Genomic DNA, 15,843 nt, shown 5'->3' with positions numbered 1-15,843 from the left:
AAGTCAAGTAACGACCAGCTGATTAAGAGACAGGTCTCTAGTGTACCTTTCATTATGCTATGGCACTTTGTTATTCTCAAAAATGCAAAAGTAACATTAAAAAACTAATTTTGAATAGGGAAATATTAAAAAGCTACTGCTTACCTAAATGAAGCACTTCAGAAAGTCCATCTTCTGATCCATCTTCAGAACCACCTTCCACTCGATCCATTGTTCCATTTTCATCTAGAGCTGTGGCTAAATCTGGAGAAAATGTTCTGTGTTGCCTTCCCTCAATAGAAGTTGGAGATTCAGCATCAGTTCTCCTTTCTCTTTTATGAACTCTTGAATGAAGGACGAGCTGATGGTACGTTCTAAAAACCTTGCCACACTCAGAGCAATGTGTTGGTTTCTCTTTATTATGTGTTAATTTGGGATCCACATCCATTGAAGGCACTTCACCACTAGTGTGTTTAATCTTTTCTTTGTCCTGTGAAAGGCCAATTCCTGCACAACTGTTTTTATTTGTTTTGGACTTCCCAGTACTTTCAGTATGGCTTTTATTGGCATTCCAAATCTCTCCAAGTTCTTCTTTATCTGAACATGAATCATCATTGTCTGTACTTCCTTCTTGTCCAGGTTCTTTCACTTCTCCACGGCCAACAGCAACTTTGCCTTTGGTAGCCAACTGCCATGCTTGATATGTATTAAATGGATCTAACTCGGCTATCCATTTTGCAGGTTTCTTAATTTTTTCAGGTGTTGGGTTTGGTCTCAAGTTTAGAAATTGAAGAAATTCTTTCCTCTGAGATGACATTCCTCCTTCACTAGAGTCAACAGTTTGTGTTTCACTAGCAGAAACAGACTCTTTGGTGTGTACTTTACTGTGCTCAATTAGGCTTTCTTTATTTGGAAATAGGAAGCCACAAACCATGCAGATTTTGTAAGGCGATGTGACAATTTCAGCTACTTGCTCCTGTACAACCTCATTTATTGTTATTGGACTATCTAAGCCTTGCTGTAGTTTGTTTCTGGACCCAGGTTTGCCAGTGTGTGTCCTCATATGATTTTTAAGGAACCAAGGTTCTTTGAATCTTCTTCCACATACACTACACCAATAAGTGAAAGAGTCCTTATGTTTTTTCATGTGGGTCTCAACATCAAAGGCTCCACCAAATGTTTGCCCACAGACTTCACAACTAAATTCTTCATTTTCTTTGCTATTGTCCTTCAGAGACTCTGTTCTCACTTGACTTTTGTCAAGAGGACTAAGATACTCTGCTTCAACACGGAGAACTGCTGGTTCACAAAGTGTGGGTCGATGTTGCATTAAGACATGTTTACTAAGATCTTCTGGATGTTTAAAAGTCTGTTCACAAAACATACAGTCCAAAGGCATACATCCTTCTGCTTGTATTAAAAATTTATCCTGAAGGTTTTTGTAAGAAATCGTGTTGGTCCCTTTTATTGATATTGATGCATCATTAATTTCCATACGGGAATCAACTGTGCTGGCTATAACATCTGGCCCATCAATGTAGGCTAAGAGAGGTTGAGTTGGCATGTTTCTGCCACCTTTGTTATATTTAAGAGGAACAACGTCAAAATTCCCTCAGAGAATTTCTGGGGTTATAATAAGGACACTTTTATGACGTATAACCTAAAGTAGGTGTCAATATAATGGCAAATGTTACAAATGTCCACAATCAATTTTATGCTTATTTTTATAAGCTAGAGGAATCACTGATGTAGATGAAGTCAAGTTATCTCCATAAACAATGTATAAAGATTCCTAAGAATGTTTTGAGCATAAAAATTAGTTCGATTTACGTCTTCATGTAATTGGAATGATCCAGTTGAGCAGGAAGGCGTCAATCTCAGCAAGGTTGATAAGGAATTTCTAATACCTATTAAGAGGAAAACAAACAGAAACATTAGTTTAGAGTAAACCATTTTTTAAAAGTAGATAGAAAACTCAAAACTACTTTAGAAAACTTATACATTCTACCCTATGAGAATGGGTTTTTCCATTTAGTCTTCCCTCCCTAACGCATTAGCAAGCTATAATATATGGTCATACATACATATATAACTGAAATGTTCACTAACATTCATAATCCTTTTTATTCAAATATTTAGTACTATCTTTCTGACTATAGCCCATAGTTAAATTTTCATAATAAGGAAGTTGTTAAATCTAGATTCTATCATCAAATTAATTTTAAATGATGCAACAAGATAAAGAGGTTACACACATTGCTTTAGATAAAAGCGAAGGATCCAGTCTCGTACACTTGACACTTAATAGCTGTGTGACCCTGGGCAAGTCACTTAACCCCGACTGCCTTGCAAAAAAAAAAATAAGATAGATAAAAGCGAAGGGTGTTTTGAGTTGCTCAGTGTTCAAATCAAGAAAATTACATTTCTCTTAACGTAAAACTGAACGATAATGTTTACTTTAACCTTTAATAATGTCCTATAAAGCTATGTAGAAATTACTTTGTGAATGAGATCTAGACCCAGACGTTGCCCAGGAGGCCCTGGGTTCAGTGTTGTGGTAGAGAGAGAGGGAGCCTACTACTACTATCACCCTGACCCTTCCCAGCCACGCCTGAGGTGCAGCAGAGTGGAGGAAATCTAAACCCAAAACCTATCCTAGCCCTACACCTACCACATAATAAGCAATTAATTGCTTGCAGAGTACAGAGACTGATTAATACTGAACATCAACAATACCTGTCTGTTTCCATATAAAAATCACCTTTTCTCAAAGGTTCCACTCAAGTGAAAGAGAAAAAAAAACTGAGTAGTTAACCTACTTAGGTCAAGTTAGAGACTATGACAGTGACTCAGATGTTACTAGGTGACTATTATAATACTACAAATTTCAGGCACTGAACAATTTGTTAGACATAAGCAGTACCTAAAATGACATACCATTTTTGGAAAACGACAACTAACTTTTCTGGTTGAAGAAGTGTCAAGAGACTCTTTAGCTAAACTACAGACAAGTTATGAAATAATTTACTTTGTAAAATTATGTTAATAATAAAATGGCATATGGTAATTCACATAGTATCACATTTTGTTCAGTTTTCCTCTACTAGTTAAAAAAGCTACACCTCCCCTTCAATTCATAAGGTATTACTGCCCTTGGATCTGAAACTTTTGGCTTAAGCTAATCTCCACTGTATAAATTCAATTCTAATCAATTAAAGCTGTACACTTATTATAAATTCTCTCCAAATTTTTATTTTACTAGAATAGCCATTCCACATGAAAAACTTTCCTGTCTGGCACCACTTCCTTCTCTGACTTCTAAGCTGAGTCCACTCAAATTTTAGCATTTTAGCTAAGTAGTACACATTGTTTTTATTTTTGGAGCAGTAACTGTTAGCCTTCATCTGTTCTTGACACTGATGACCACATCCCTCTCTCTTCCTTTGGTTTTGATTCTTAGTTTTTTTTTTCTCCTCTTTCACTGATTACTCCATTCATTCCTTTCCCTCTTCCCCCCAGGCTCTCTACTTAGCCTGGAAGCCTCTTCTTTCTCTAGACCCCCTTGCAGATTCTCATGATTTTAATAGTCTCTTCTTATACAAATAATTTCCAATCTGCATTTTTAACTCCTGAGCTCTATTTCCATATTTCAAATTGCCTGGTAGATATCCTCACTTGAATGCCTCAAAGGCATGACTTTGAACTAAACCCATCTCTTTCCCATCTAGGCTTGCCCATTGTATCTTCCCGTTCTCAAGTGAAAGCATCACTATTTTCTTAGCATCCAAATAGAAAAACCATAGAATTATAGTTAATTCTTTCTTCCTCCTCACATACAACAGTTGCTAAGTTATTTCAATTCTCCTTTAGCAATATCTCCACTAGAACTTTCTACTTCCACCATTGTGATTCAGGTCCCTCTTCACCTCTCACTTCCTTGCTTCCGAGCTTTCCCCTCTCCAATTCATCCATATAACAAAAGTATTAGCTCTAGTGATTAAATCTAATCCTTGCTCAAAGACCTTTAGCAGCTTTCCATGGTCTACCTACAAGACAAAACATGAAGCTTTTATCCTGGCATTTAAGGTCCTTCATAATGTGAATCTCATCTACCTCTCCAGATTTATTTCATATAATCTGCCTTCCCACACACTGTATTATAAGCCAATTACTTCCCACACTTCATGCAATAGAAGCCCTCCACATCTCCTGTCTGGTGAATCCTCCTTCTTCAAGTTCCAGATCAGATGTCACCTCCTTGAAGAAATATATCCTAATTTCTCTCAGCTCCAAATGATCCCTTTCCCTCCCCAATTTCTCACCCATGTTTGACCTCTCTTTCACATTCATCACAAGCTAACTTGTAATGTTGTAATAAGTACCTTAACAAGCTAAATTGTAAACTCCGAGACAGCGAGGACTATGTCATGTTTATACTTTATCACCCTCATGCCTTCAACAGTGCACTCTACAACCCTTAATAAATGTTTACTAAACTGAAAATACCTATCTCAATGCTTCAACTTTTACTTTGTAGTAATCCCCAAAATAAACCACTGACATATGGTGGAAGGTACAAAGGAAAATACTTTGTATATAGTATTCAGTACTTAATATATAGGACACCTGTGTTCTAGTTCTTGCTTTGTCACAAACTCTTGAAAAGTCACATGTCATGTGCCTCAGTTTCCTCATCTGTCAAGTAGGGAATTTGGACTAGACATTTTCTGATGTTCCTTCAATTTGAAAATCCTGTGTTGATGTATTCCCTGGACCAAATTGTGGCAAGTCATAATTATGTAGTACCTTAAGGTTTGCAGTGTGCTATACCCCCAAAACCTTGAAAGAGGTAGGGAATACAAGTATTAATATTCATTTCAAAGACAGAATGGAAGGGTTAAGTGAATTATCTATAGTAACACAGTGTATTAGCAGAATTAGAACTTGGACCCAAAATCTCCAGAGTCCTAGCCCGCTGCTCTTTCCATCATAACAATTATTTTATGTAAAGAGTTGACAGACCATACTTCAGATGCACACACGATTATTATGACATGGGTATTTCTGTTTACAAGAGGCAATTTGGTGTAGTGGATAGAGGGCTAGAAGGACCAGAAGACTTGGGTTTGAGTACAACCTCTGACACATAATGGGTATTTAAAACCCTGGACAAGACACTTAATTTCTCAGTGCTCTGGGTCAGTTGTATCAAACTCAAATAGAAACAGGAGCTACATCAGGATCCTTGACTGCACAATGACTTATACATCAGGATCCTTGACTGCACAATGACTTATAAAACCACATATTAACGTTTATCTACATCTTATTGTATTTTTGTTAACTATCTCCCAATTATATTTTAATTTGATTCAAGATTATAAGAGATGTTGCATCCCTGAGTGCTTGACACCAATGCTCTGGATGAAGTTGCCTGCACTGGCAAGAAGTAGTTTCTTCAGCCAGGACTTACTAATGAAATCACAGATATGGTCCCTATCCTCAAGTGTAATTTGGGCAAACTCAAGCCATGAGCAATATTTCCAAAAATCTGTGTTAATATGCTATCACTTACGTAAAAGTAGTTTAAAGACGATCGGATAACAGACCTTAAAAATCTTGGTTGCCCCATATCATAAATTGGGGGAGGGAAGAGAGACCATAAAAAGAACATTAGACTATGGAAGCTCCCCCAACTCAAACTCCTGAATTAACTAGTAATATGACCTTGGGCAAGAGTAACTTCTATCCTCTGGGACTCATTTTGCTCATCAGAAAAATAAAGGAGAGGAGGAAGAGTTGCACAAAATGATCTTTAAGGTCACCTCTAACATTCTATAAAATTCTAAATAAACTGGTCACTCTCTGGTAATTTCATCTAGATAACTGCAATTGCCATAATCAATGTTCTTCCTATGGCCCAACCCCACCCCTTTAAAAAAAAAAAAAAAAGGCCAACCTAAAAGCTAAACTGGGGGTGGGGGGGAAGAGAGAACCTTGAAAGGTACTTCTCAGCCCATGTGTGTACGCCTCTTTTTGGGAGAAAGTAGAGTGGCAGTATTAGTCAATGGTCAGACTAATACACTATGCTGATATTTTGGCCTTGTTTTTATATTGGTGGCAGAATTTTAAAGTTTATAGGCCTAAAATCAAATTTCAATAAGGTAAAATATATAACTATTTCTCTACTTTGCTATTTGTGACTGCCATTTGACACTTGCTATTCCTGAACATTATAAAAAGTAAATCATACTCTAAAGCTGCTATAAAACAGTTTACCATTAGCACTCTATCAAATTCATAAGGACAACTCTCCTTCCACCCAATCTCACGAAATATACAAATATACATACACACACCCACACACACACCCCTCTAGTTAGTATAATTGTACATATATACTAGAAGTCAATTCTTTGAATTGTAAAGTTGTCGTATACTTCAAATTCCACACCACTGATATGGGTCAAAAAAAAAAATTGAAGAATACCTTTAACAATAAGAATATATAAGAGCTTCAAGATAAAAACTTAATTGCTTAAAAATAATATGCAAATTCTAAGTAAATACAATTAATGGTCTACTAAATGGTGGCATGTTCCCCAATCACCTTTTCCCAGATTCATTAGATTTTCCACATGTGTAATATATAACCTAAATTGCACAAGTCTTTCATGATAAACCAAATGACCTTTCTAGATAATTAAATAATTGGGAGAAAGAAAAACATAATGTTAGTTTAGGATTACAAGACAGGTAAAACTATCACCACAATGCCTTGCACATAGTAGGTACTTAATGAATGTTTGCTGAAGTAATAATATAAACATAAGAAAACTTCCCCAATTATCCAAGATTCTAAATAAGGTTCAAGTAAATGAAAAAGCATGACCTTCAGCCTTTATACCTTATGACACGTAAGGTATGTGGTTAACCAATATAACTGCATACTGTGACACGTAAACAGAGTTTACTTAAATAATCCTAACATAAACAAAAGGAGGCAAAATGTTGTATTCATTACAATATATTATTTGAAATCTTATATTAATATAAAATACTTGAAAAATAAATCTTCTTTTAGATTAATTCTTTATGAACTGGTGCATTACTAAATATAATACCAGTAATTCTGAATCTGTAGATCTTAAAATCAACAAATGCAAGATTGCACAATGTTTGATGAAAAGCACAATTTGGGCAGGTCTTAGTATAACAAATTAATCTGATTGCCACATTGCTGACACCTGCTGTATTTCTGAAGCACAACTAAACAGATGTAAAAAAAAAAAAAAGGTAGGTAGAATGTGGGGTAATGGAAAGAGACTTTCAACTGCTGTCAGGGAACCTTAGGTTCCAATCACCTCTATAATTTGCTAGTTATGAGGCGTTTGAGCAATTTGTTTAACTTCTCTGAGCCTTAAATTCTTTAATCTGTAAAATGGGATACCACCACTTGTAGTACCTACATTACCAGGCTGTGGCGTCATTAATGAGATTATGTAAAAGTGCCACTGCAAAAACACTATGGAAGAGTATCCCAGAAGTCTTAGTGCAATCCTAAGACTTTTGGGACCACCCTATACACATACATATTAGCTTTCATCATTCAAAATGTACCAGGGATGTTGATTTATGAACTATTAAATACAATATAAAAAATATCTTCTATATATTAGGAAGCAAACTTCATCTGTCCCTTTTCACCAGAAAACAAATGGATCATGAAAAATTCTCATCTTTGATTTGAATTTAAATTTCTATCTAGAATACCATTATTTTCAAGTTCATAGAATCTAGATCCAGGAATCCAGAATTTCTAGAGCTGAAAGCTGAGAAACTAAGGCCCAAGGACATGATGTGTGACTTGCCCAAAGTCACAAAGGCAATATCAGAAACAGGATATGAACCTAGTCCTCTAACTCCAAAGCCAGTGAGTATTCTTTCCCTTAATATACTACATCTTTAAGTAAATGAAAATCTATCTTTTATACAATTAGAGTGAAATTGACTTCTGTTAAAAAGCCTTGTGAATAGGCACATAGATGCTGATTTTCAAAAGCGACAAGGATATATGTAAGATATGCTCATTTTTTAACTTATAGAACGCTTTATATTGCATTCCATCTACTCTTAATTAAAAGTAGCAGTAAACATTTAAATATCTTACATTTGAAACCTGTTCCAATTTCCTCCAATTCAAAGAATAAAACTTCTATTAAAATTGCCATACTTTAAATTCAAGAGCCAGTTACAAAGTTACAACAGGGGCATCTTCAATTTCTATGATGGGGAGGATTTGTTTAGCTATCTTGATATAGAGCATAAGCTTTTATCAGTATTAATATGTTGTTGTTTTTTTTTTCCAGAAAAATGTTTAAGAAGAATATTATCTTCTTATAAGTTTATTTAAAAAATGAATTCTTCCAAATGTAGTTTTTTTCTCATGTGATTATTGCTGCAATTTTATTGCAGAGACCATTGTGTTAAACATGCTCATTATATTTACTTTATGATGTATTTTTTAAATTGCTATCCATAAACATTGTCCCCAATTTGGTCTCCTGTTAGAAATATTAAGAAAATACAATCTGTATTTTCAAAATCATTGAAGAGGCTAAAAACGCATTATTAAAAGAAAAAAAATCACAAAACCAACTCAAAATTGTTTATGTACTAAAAGCTAGGTAGGACTAAATATTACCACTTAGGACATCAGAGACTTTATATATCAAACTTATCAAATTTCTTCACACAGCATACATTTCAGATTAGACTTGAAGACTTTAGAACTTGAATAAATTATCACTGTCTGCCCAACTATCTAATTTTCAGCCCTGAGTGTAAAAGTACCTATAAGTTCTAGTTAAGCAGTCTGCAGCTTCTCCAAATGGAGTCCCCTACTTTGAATGACATTAGAATATGCTGTACATATTTTTCTCAAACTGACAAGTGGAGAAACATCCACATAATCTACAGTGGCAATCAGTAAACTTGTAACTTTAAATCATTCATCACTATTTCAAGGAAATCACCAAGGTCACAACCCATGGGCCAAATGGGCAAACTCACATTCCTAATGTAGCCAGCTAAAGCAAAATACTAAGATTAAAAAAAAGAGAATGCAGAGGATCAAAGTTAATATAGGATATTATAATTTATTTTAACCAGATCTAATGGAGAACTAGGAAGATTCTACAGAAAACATGCATGTTTTCTTGAAATTACATACAAATAAGTTTCAGTTATAAAAAGCTATTTGGGGACATATTCTTTTACTGTAATCATGCTAATAAAATTTAGTGATAAGATTAGAGGCTGTCAGAATTGTTACATATCTAGACTGTAAATGAATTTCACTGTCAACTTAAATCTGACCTTAACTGAAACAATTTTTAAACATTAATTTTATTTCCTATAACTATATTTGCAAATTTATTAATTTGGAAGGAATTGCTATTTTCAACTCTCCTTCAAAACACAAATCTCTAAGGAAAAAACACTATAAAAGAGAGCTACTGAAAAGTCAAGCACATTTTTAAACAAAGAAGATAATCATTTCTGGGAATAACCTTTATTCCACTATTTAACCTGTTTACTATAAGAATTAAGCCGGGATGGGATTAAAGTAAAGTAAAGCCTAAGAGTTGCTTTAACACAGTGCAATGGTTCTACCTACACTTAATTCTTCTATCCCCAACAAAATTAAAATACATGATAAGCAAACCACAAGATGTAAAATTTTATGAACTGCCACTCATCACATTTTCATAACATGGCTCTATTCGTTTTCAGGAGACTATTACTGCAACAGAACTGAATTAACAAGTATTTCAGCTTTATTTAATATTTAGACAATACCCATCAACAGCACAAAGGTAGATTGTTTTGTCTTGTTTTGTTTTTTAAATCCCCAAAGTACCTCCATTTAGTGAGGGAGTAGCAGTAATATGAAGACTAAGTTTCTTGACCCCTTTTCAACTAGCTAGCTCATTTTGAAAAATAAGAAATAAATGAGTCTCCTTTCACGTGAATGATTGAAGGTAACTATTAGCATTGTGTAAGTTTAGTATACAATACTGAAATGTCCTTCATCTAGTACATATACTGAAAGTAAACTATTTAAAAAATATCCAGATTACAAATTATCATCCCTGTCCCCTTCACTAGCATCATTACTATGTCTACTAGGACTGGAATTTTACTCCTGGAAATTTAGAAAAATTTAGTATCAAACACCCAAAAAACTCCAAAAGGGAATTGAAAATGTATTGTAGTTATCAGAATTTTAAAAATAACATGTATTGGAACCAGAAAACATGTAAATCTGGTTTTAAAAGTTCTTTCAAATGTAAAATATTCATATGTACATTTATACATCAATTATATAAATGACATATAGGTCACCCACCCTTCGTTGCCACAATTAGTTTTAGACTAGTCTGTTTTCCTTGAGGTAAAACTGGCATATGGGATGATACTAAGTAGAATCAAGTGTATCATTATTAGTAATTATTAGTGAAATGAATAGAAACACTGATATGGGCTCTATCTCCAATACCTGTATCTGTAAGATATTCCATAAAAAAAAAAATTTTAAAAGGTAAAATGAAGAACCAAAGAATGTGAATACCAAAACAGAAACCTAACATTTGAAAAAGACATCTTTCTCAACATTACAACTTTGAAATATACATAGATCTGCCTCCAAAGACATAATGAAAAATAAGGAAAATGATTAGACAAATATGTCTAATTCTTTGTATGGCTTAACTTTTTTTAAGTAACAGTAGTCTTATTATACAACTTTATCAAAAAATAACCAAACCGTGGACCAAAATTTCCAGGACCCTTTTATTTTGTCTTATTCCCCTTTGTAGGAAGTAATGGGAATGTTCAGAATATTAAGCTAATAAAAGTTATCTAATATGAAGTTATCTGATTAACACCCTAACAGTGCTAAGCAGAGAAATTTCTGATGGTAACTGGATACGTGGGACTTCCCCTACTTAGTAACAATTCAGTGTTATTGCAGAGGAAGTCAACCTGTTCATGATGGATTGGTGGCTTTATGAAATGAAAGAATGGCTTTCTTTAAAAAAAAAAAAACTTTTTTAAAACTAGTTTTCTATATATTCCAGAAGTTTGATTTTTAAAAGTTTCTTTCCCCTGATAACCAGATAAAGTTGCTCATTAAAAAGATGTTTTCACTAAGATGAGAAAAATTCTCGAAATTATCCAACTGTTACAATTTTGTATTTGTATTTCATTAAACAGTTCTAACACATACTCAAAACAGAATCATAATGTTACATACAAATGTTTTACTCTCCCATGCCTAAATTCAGAAAATGTTATTCTTATGTGCAATGAATGTTTGCTGCCATAGGCAAAATGTAAAAATTCCAGCTATATGGCAATTTACATTTACCCCAGTTACAAAAGATTTTGTCTTTTGAGATAAGCAAAGATGGGTAAATTAGCTACCATTAGTAGCCACGTGTTCACTAGCTCTATTCATGCTAAAAGTATAAAAATATTTTGTTCTCAGAACAAAAACCATACTTTACTTTCCAGATTTTGGGGTTTTTTTGCTGAGAGGAGGAGAGGGAATAAGGGAGGGAAAAAGCTATCTTACAGTAATTTGAAAACCAAGGTAAGTCAGTTCATATTTTCCTATGATTGAAATCACCATAGGCTTAAATAACTGCTTGCCTACATCCAATTCCCACATTCACTTGATGAAATGGTAAAGAAAGCTTAAGCAGGGTTTAAGTTACTAAAGGAAAAGTGCCTTGTTAAAAACTGTGGAAAAGGCAAAGATTAAAAGAACTATCTTCCTCTCCTCCAACAAGGTGCTCACCATCCAGCTCCAAAAATAAATTTAGTACTCTTCACCTTACTTGTCTCACCATCTTTCCCAGCCCACTTGTAAAATATACCGTTAAAGGATTAACCTTAAATGAGAAGTTAGAAATATGCTAAATAGCTGGTATTACCACATTTAATCAAGTTATGCCTAATAACTCTTAAAAAAAAAATCAAAATTTAAGAGTGTGCCCTGGCATCACTCATTCAAGTGGGTGTGACAACTTTAACTAGGAAGTTTAAACACCAGAAATGTGAATAAGTAGAAACAATGTTAGAAGCTTTACTCAGAACATAAAATTATCTGCTGTAGGAAGCAAGCCAGATAAGTAGATTCTTTTTTGCCAGAATTGTTTTAAACGTTCCAATATTAAAATTGTTCAAAAGCTCATTTTCAACCAAAAAAATTTTTTTTACAACTTATAGATAACAATTTTATAAAGTGGAAAAACAGTACATTTTATAAGGTCCCCTGATGTTCTAATCAAGCATCTTAGAATTAATACAGTTCCAAGGCTGAGTAAGAGCAGCCCTGCTGGGTCACAACTATACCACTTCATATTAAATATCTTTTTCAATGCAGAAAGGGTTTTTTGTTGTTTATTTCTTTTGTTTTAAAAAGGGAGGAAGCATGTATCTAAAAATGAAGAAATTCTATTAGGAGACTTGATAGATTACTACAATCCTACTTTTTTAAAGGAAAATCAAATTTAAAATATTTAGGGAGGCAAACATGGAATACTATCTGCTAAAGGGACTACAAGCCTATTAAGCTAATAATAACCACCTTCTTGCACCTCTCCTTTGCCCTCCCCATCCCCTTAATAACTGAAAAAGTGTAACTGTATCTAAATAGATTTCTTTAAAAAGAGAAAAAAACTACTCTAACCAGAATTTCTGGATGCTTCCCCCCTCCCCCCTTTTTGAATAGAAGTGAAAGGTAATTACATAAAATGCAACAAGCCCTCAAATTTTAACTCAAAAGATATTAAAAGACAAGCAAAGGTTGAGAGTAGCAAAGGTGTTATGAAGATAAAAGGATTAAATGAAATTGGAAACTAAGGGAAAAGTATGTGTACTTTATCTATAAAGTCAGTCTTTTTTTCCTACTTCCTCCTCCTACATGCAAATAGACATGCAATTCTTTTCAAAAGGCTGTCTTCCTCTTCAAACCAATATTCAAAATCCAAACACATAGAAGGCCATTAAACTTGTTTTTTCAGCCATTTCACATAAATAATGAACTTGTTTTTTGCATATAATTATCCACTGAACTTATTTTAACCAAGTCATTGCCTTTTAGAAACTCTAATGGCACATGTAACTGATAAATGGGCAGTAAATTCCTTTTCCAAGACTTTTAACAGAATTTTCCATTACAATCAGATAAAAAAAATGCCTTAAATACTAAATAAAACAATCTAGAATAAACACGACCACTCAAAAGAAAAAAAAAAAAACTTAAGCTGCCTTGAGGTGGACACACCTTAAATGTACTTAGTACACATTAACTATGCAAGTACAAACTAGTGGTGACTTTGTCCAACTTTTTGACTAAAAAGCAGTTAGATAATACTGTGCACTTGTCTTCTCATCTATATATCTAAAATTTTCTGAACATTAAATAGATCACTTGTTCTAATGTAGTATATCTTTAATAAGCATATCTTAATATATGATATCAATACAGCATAGCCTTACATGACAAAGTACAGTATAATGTGAACATTTAAACTTACTACTTGACACCAGACAAAAGAAAAGGTAAAGGGCCTTCCTGCAAAGACCACTAGTGTTCCAGTACTGGAAGGCAGCTGTTGTTACCCTGCCTTTTCTTTTGTTGTGCTTAATCTCATGTCAAGTCATTCAACCAACTCAAAAGCGATGAAGACATAATTGAATCAACCTGAACTAAATCAGATCTATGGTTCTTAAATAGCTATATACAGTTTAATGGTTCCAAAATAATCAGAAATATATTAAATGAGCTACTTTAGTACATGTAAGAAACCATCTAATGACTCCAAACTAGTCAGTCAATCCACTATGACTGCCATTTATTTAATACATGCTAAGGAGGAAAACTTCAATCCTTACAGGCTGACTTCCAAAAGACAAATTTTTAGTCTTACAATTTTACAATGTAACTGCAGGTCAAAATGTTGAGTCTAAATATTACTATCCTCCAGTATTTTTTTAGTTGCTAAAACTGTGGTAAAGTCTATTGATAAAGTAATAAGAACTGGTACATCACACTTGGCAGGTCTTTCTTACTCATGTAACTAAACTTTTAGGAAAAACTCCCCCGCTTTCCCAACCTCAGCCCCACCCTCACCCCTCCTTCTACCCGCGGAAGAATGCAGTTTACCCTACTTCATTGGCCCTACCCTTTAATCATAAAATATTGGTTCAAACTCGAGAATTTGGCTTCTCCCAGATTTCCCAAAAGTTTAAACTTTCCCAAAAGTGAAGTGAAACATTTGACGATTGCCCGAGCTCTCTATTACGACTTTTGATAAACATAAAACTTAAACCTTTAACAAACAACACTATGCAATCATTGGTCAGCAAGTCGCTGCCTGCTATTCAACTTGTAGTTAAACGTTCTCCTCCTCTGAATCTACCAGATCATATCACACTTGCATTTTAAGGTTTAGTAAAGTATGAATAAAGTCTATTTTATCTTTTATTTGAAGTTAGGCTATTTCATCTACCCTTCACCTCCTCAAAGACACTTCCCTTTTTGCACACTTTTATGCTAACATTTCACTGTTTCGACCCCTTAAGTTCCTATTTCTATTTTCAGCTTACTCTATCACTCTGCTTGTTCTGCCTTTTCTTTCCACTAGAACTAGAGTTATAAAGTTATTCTTTAAGCTTTCAAGGTCATTTAAAATGAAAACATGCTTTTTCTTAAAAACCTGCTTACACACATACAGTAAACGAAACCTTTTCAAAATGCCTTTCATCAGTAAATCAATAACCCGCATAGGTATGTACTGGAGACCACTTCAAAACTATTACTCCAATTCAAATACTTACAAGGAGTCACACACATAAGAGATTATACAGAGGCTCATTAAAGTACACGCAGGAAGATCTCAGTATCTTCAGAAACAAGCACCCCAAACAGCAATAGAAAATATAACCTAATGAGGTTTTCTATAGATTAAAAGGATGACCGAGATGTATCTGGAATTAGTTGAGCATTTCATTTTTCCTTGTTTAAAGAGCTCTCTATTGTTGTTGCTAACGCCTTGTTAGGGCTTATTGTTTTGCTTTCCTAACTTCCTACCCATCCAGAATTAAAACGCTGCCACACAGATGATCAGAAGGTGGGTGAACTCCCAAAACACACTCCCCACTACCTCATCAAAATAAATAAAAGCACTCCAGTGAAACAAAAAAGAAAAGAAAAAGAAAAAAAAAGAAAGAAACTGACAACGGATCGATAAACTTTTCATTAATAGCTTCCCCCCCCATGAGCCATACAACTAACCCTAGGATCAGCATCTCCCTTACAAAGAAATGTTAACTACCCCTCACTAACCCCCCCAAAAAAGCCATTTTGAATATTTAAAATAGTGAGTGTGTAAAAATGTATTTACACATAGCTATCCAAACACCATTAATACAGATTCATTTAGGCAGTGTAATTTTCCTGGCTATTAGAAGCTGGTGGGGGGGGGCGCCAAAGGGACAAAAAATGGGGAGTAGAGATATTATTAAATGGGGGGTTTGGGTGGGGGTTGGGGAGACCCGAGAGGTACAACCCGAGAGAGTGTGGGGATGAAAGGGGGGGGAGAAATGCCAGGGCCAGGAGGCAATGGCGAGGGAGGGGGGGAGAAAAAAAATCAGAGACAGTGAACTTCAGAGGAAATGTTTTCTTCTCTTCCCCATTTCTTCTCCCCTCCCTTCTCCTCCCCCCTCCTGGCCATCTCTCCCCCCTCAGGAAGCTTCCCCACCCCTCCCCCTCCCCCTGCTGGCCGGCCCCCC

At 34.6% G+C, this 15,843-nt stretch overlaps 1 protein-coding gene across 1 annotated transcript in view; it reads right to left on the bottom strand.

Annotated features, from left to right (window-relative positions):
- The window catches only part of ZNF217 (zinc finger protein 217), a 29,228-nt gene that overhangs the window by 12,905 nt on the left and 480 nt on the right, over positions 1-15,843 (bottom strand). The window contains exon 2 of the mRNA XM_027850764.1: positions 145-1,886. Coding sequence (XP_027706565.1) covers positions 145-1,543 — 1,399 coding nt within the window. The 5' untranslated portion in view covers positions 1,544-1,886. The remainder of the gene's footprint in view (positions 1-144; positions 1,887-15,843) is intronic.

The sequence above is a fragment of the Vombatus ursinus genome, unplaced genomic scaffold, assembly GCF_900497805.2.
Source record: "Vombatus ursinus unplaced genomic scaffold, bare-nosed wombat genome assembly UNPS02000580.1, whole genome shotgun sequence".
Classification (NCBI taxonomy): domain Eukaryota; kingdom Metazoa; phylum Chordata; class Mammalia; order Diprotodontia; family Vombatidae; genus Vombatus; species Vombatus ursinus.
Note: the sequence above shows the minus strand (reverse complement) of the source record. Positions and strands in the feature narration are given on the sequence as shown.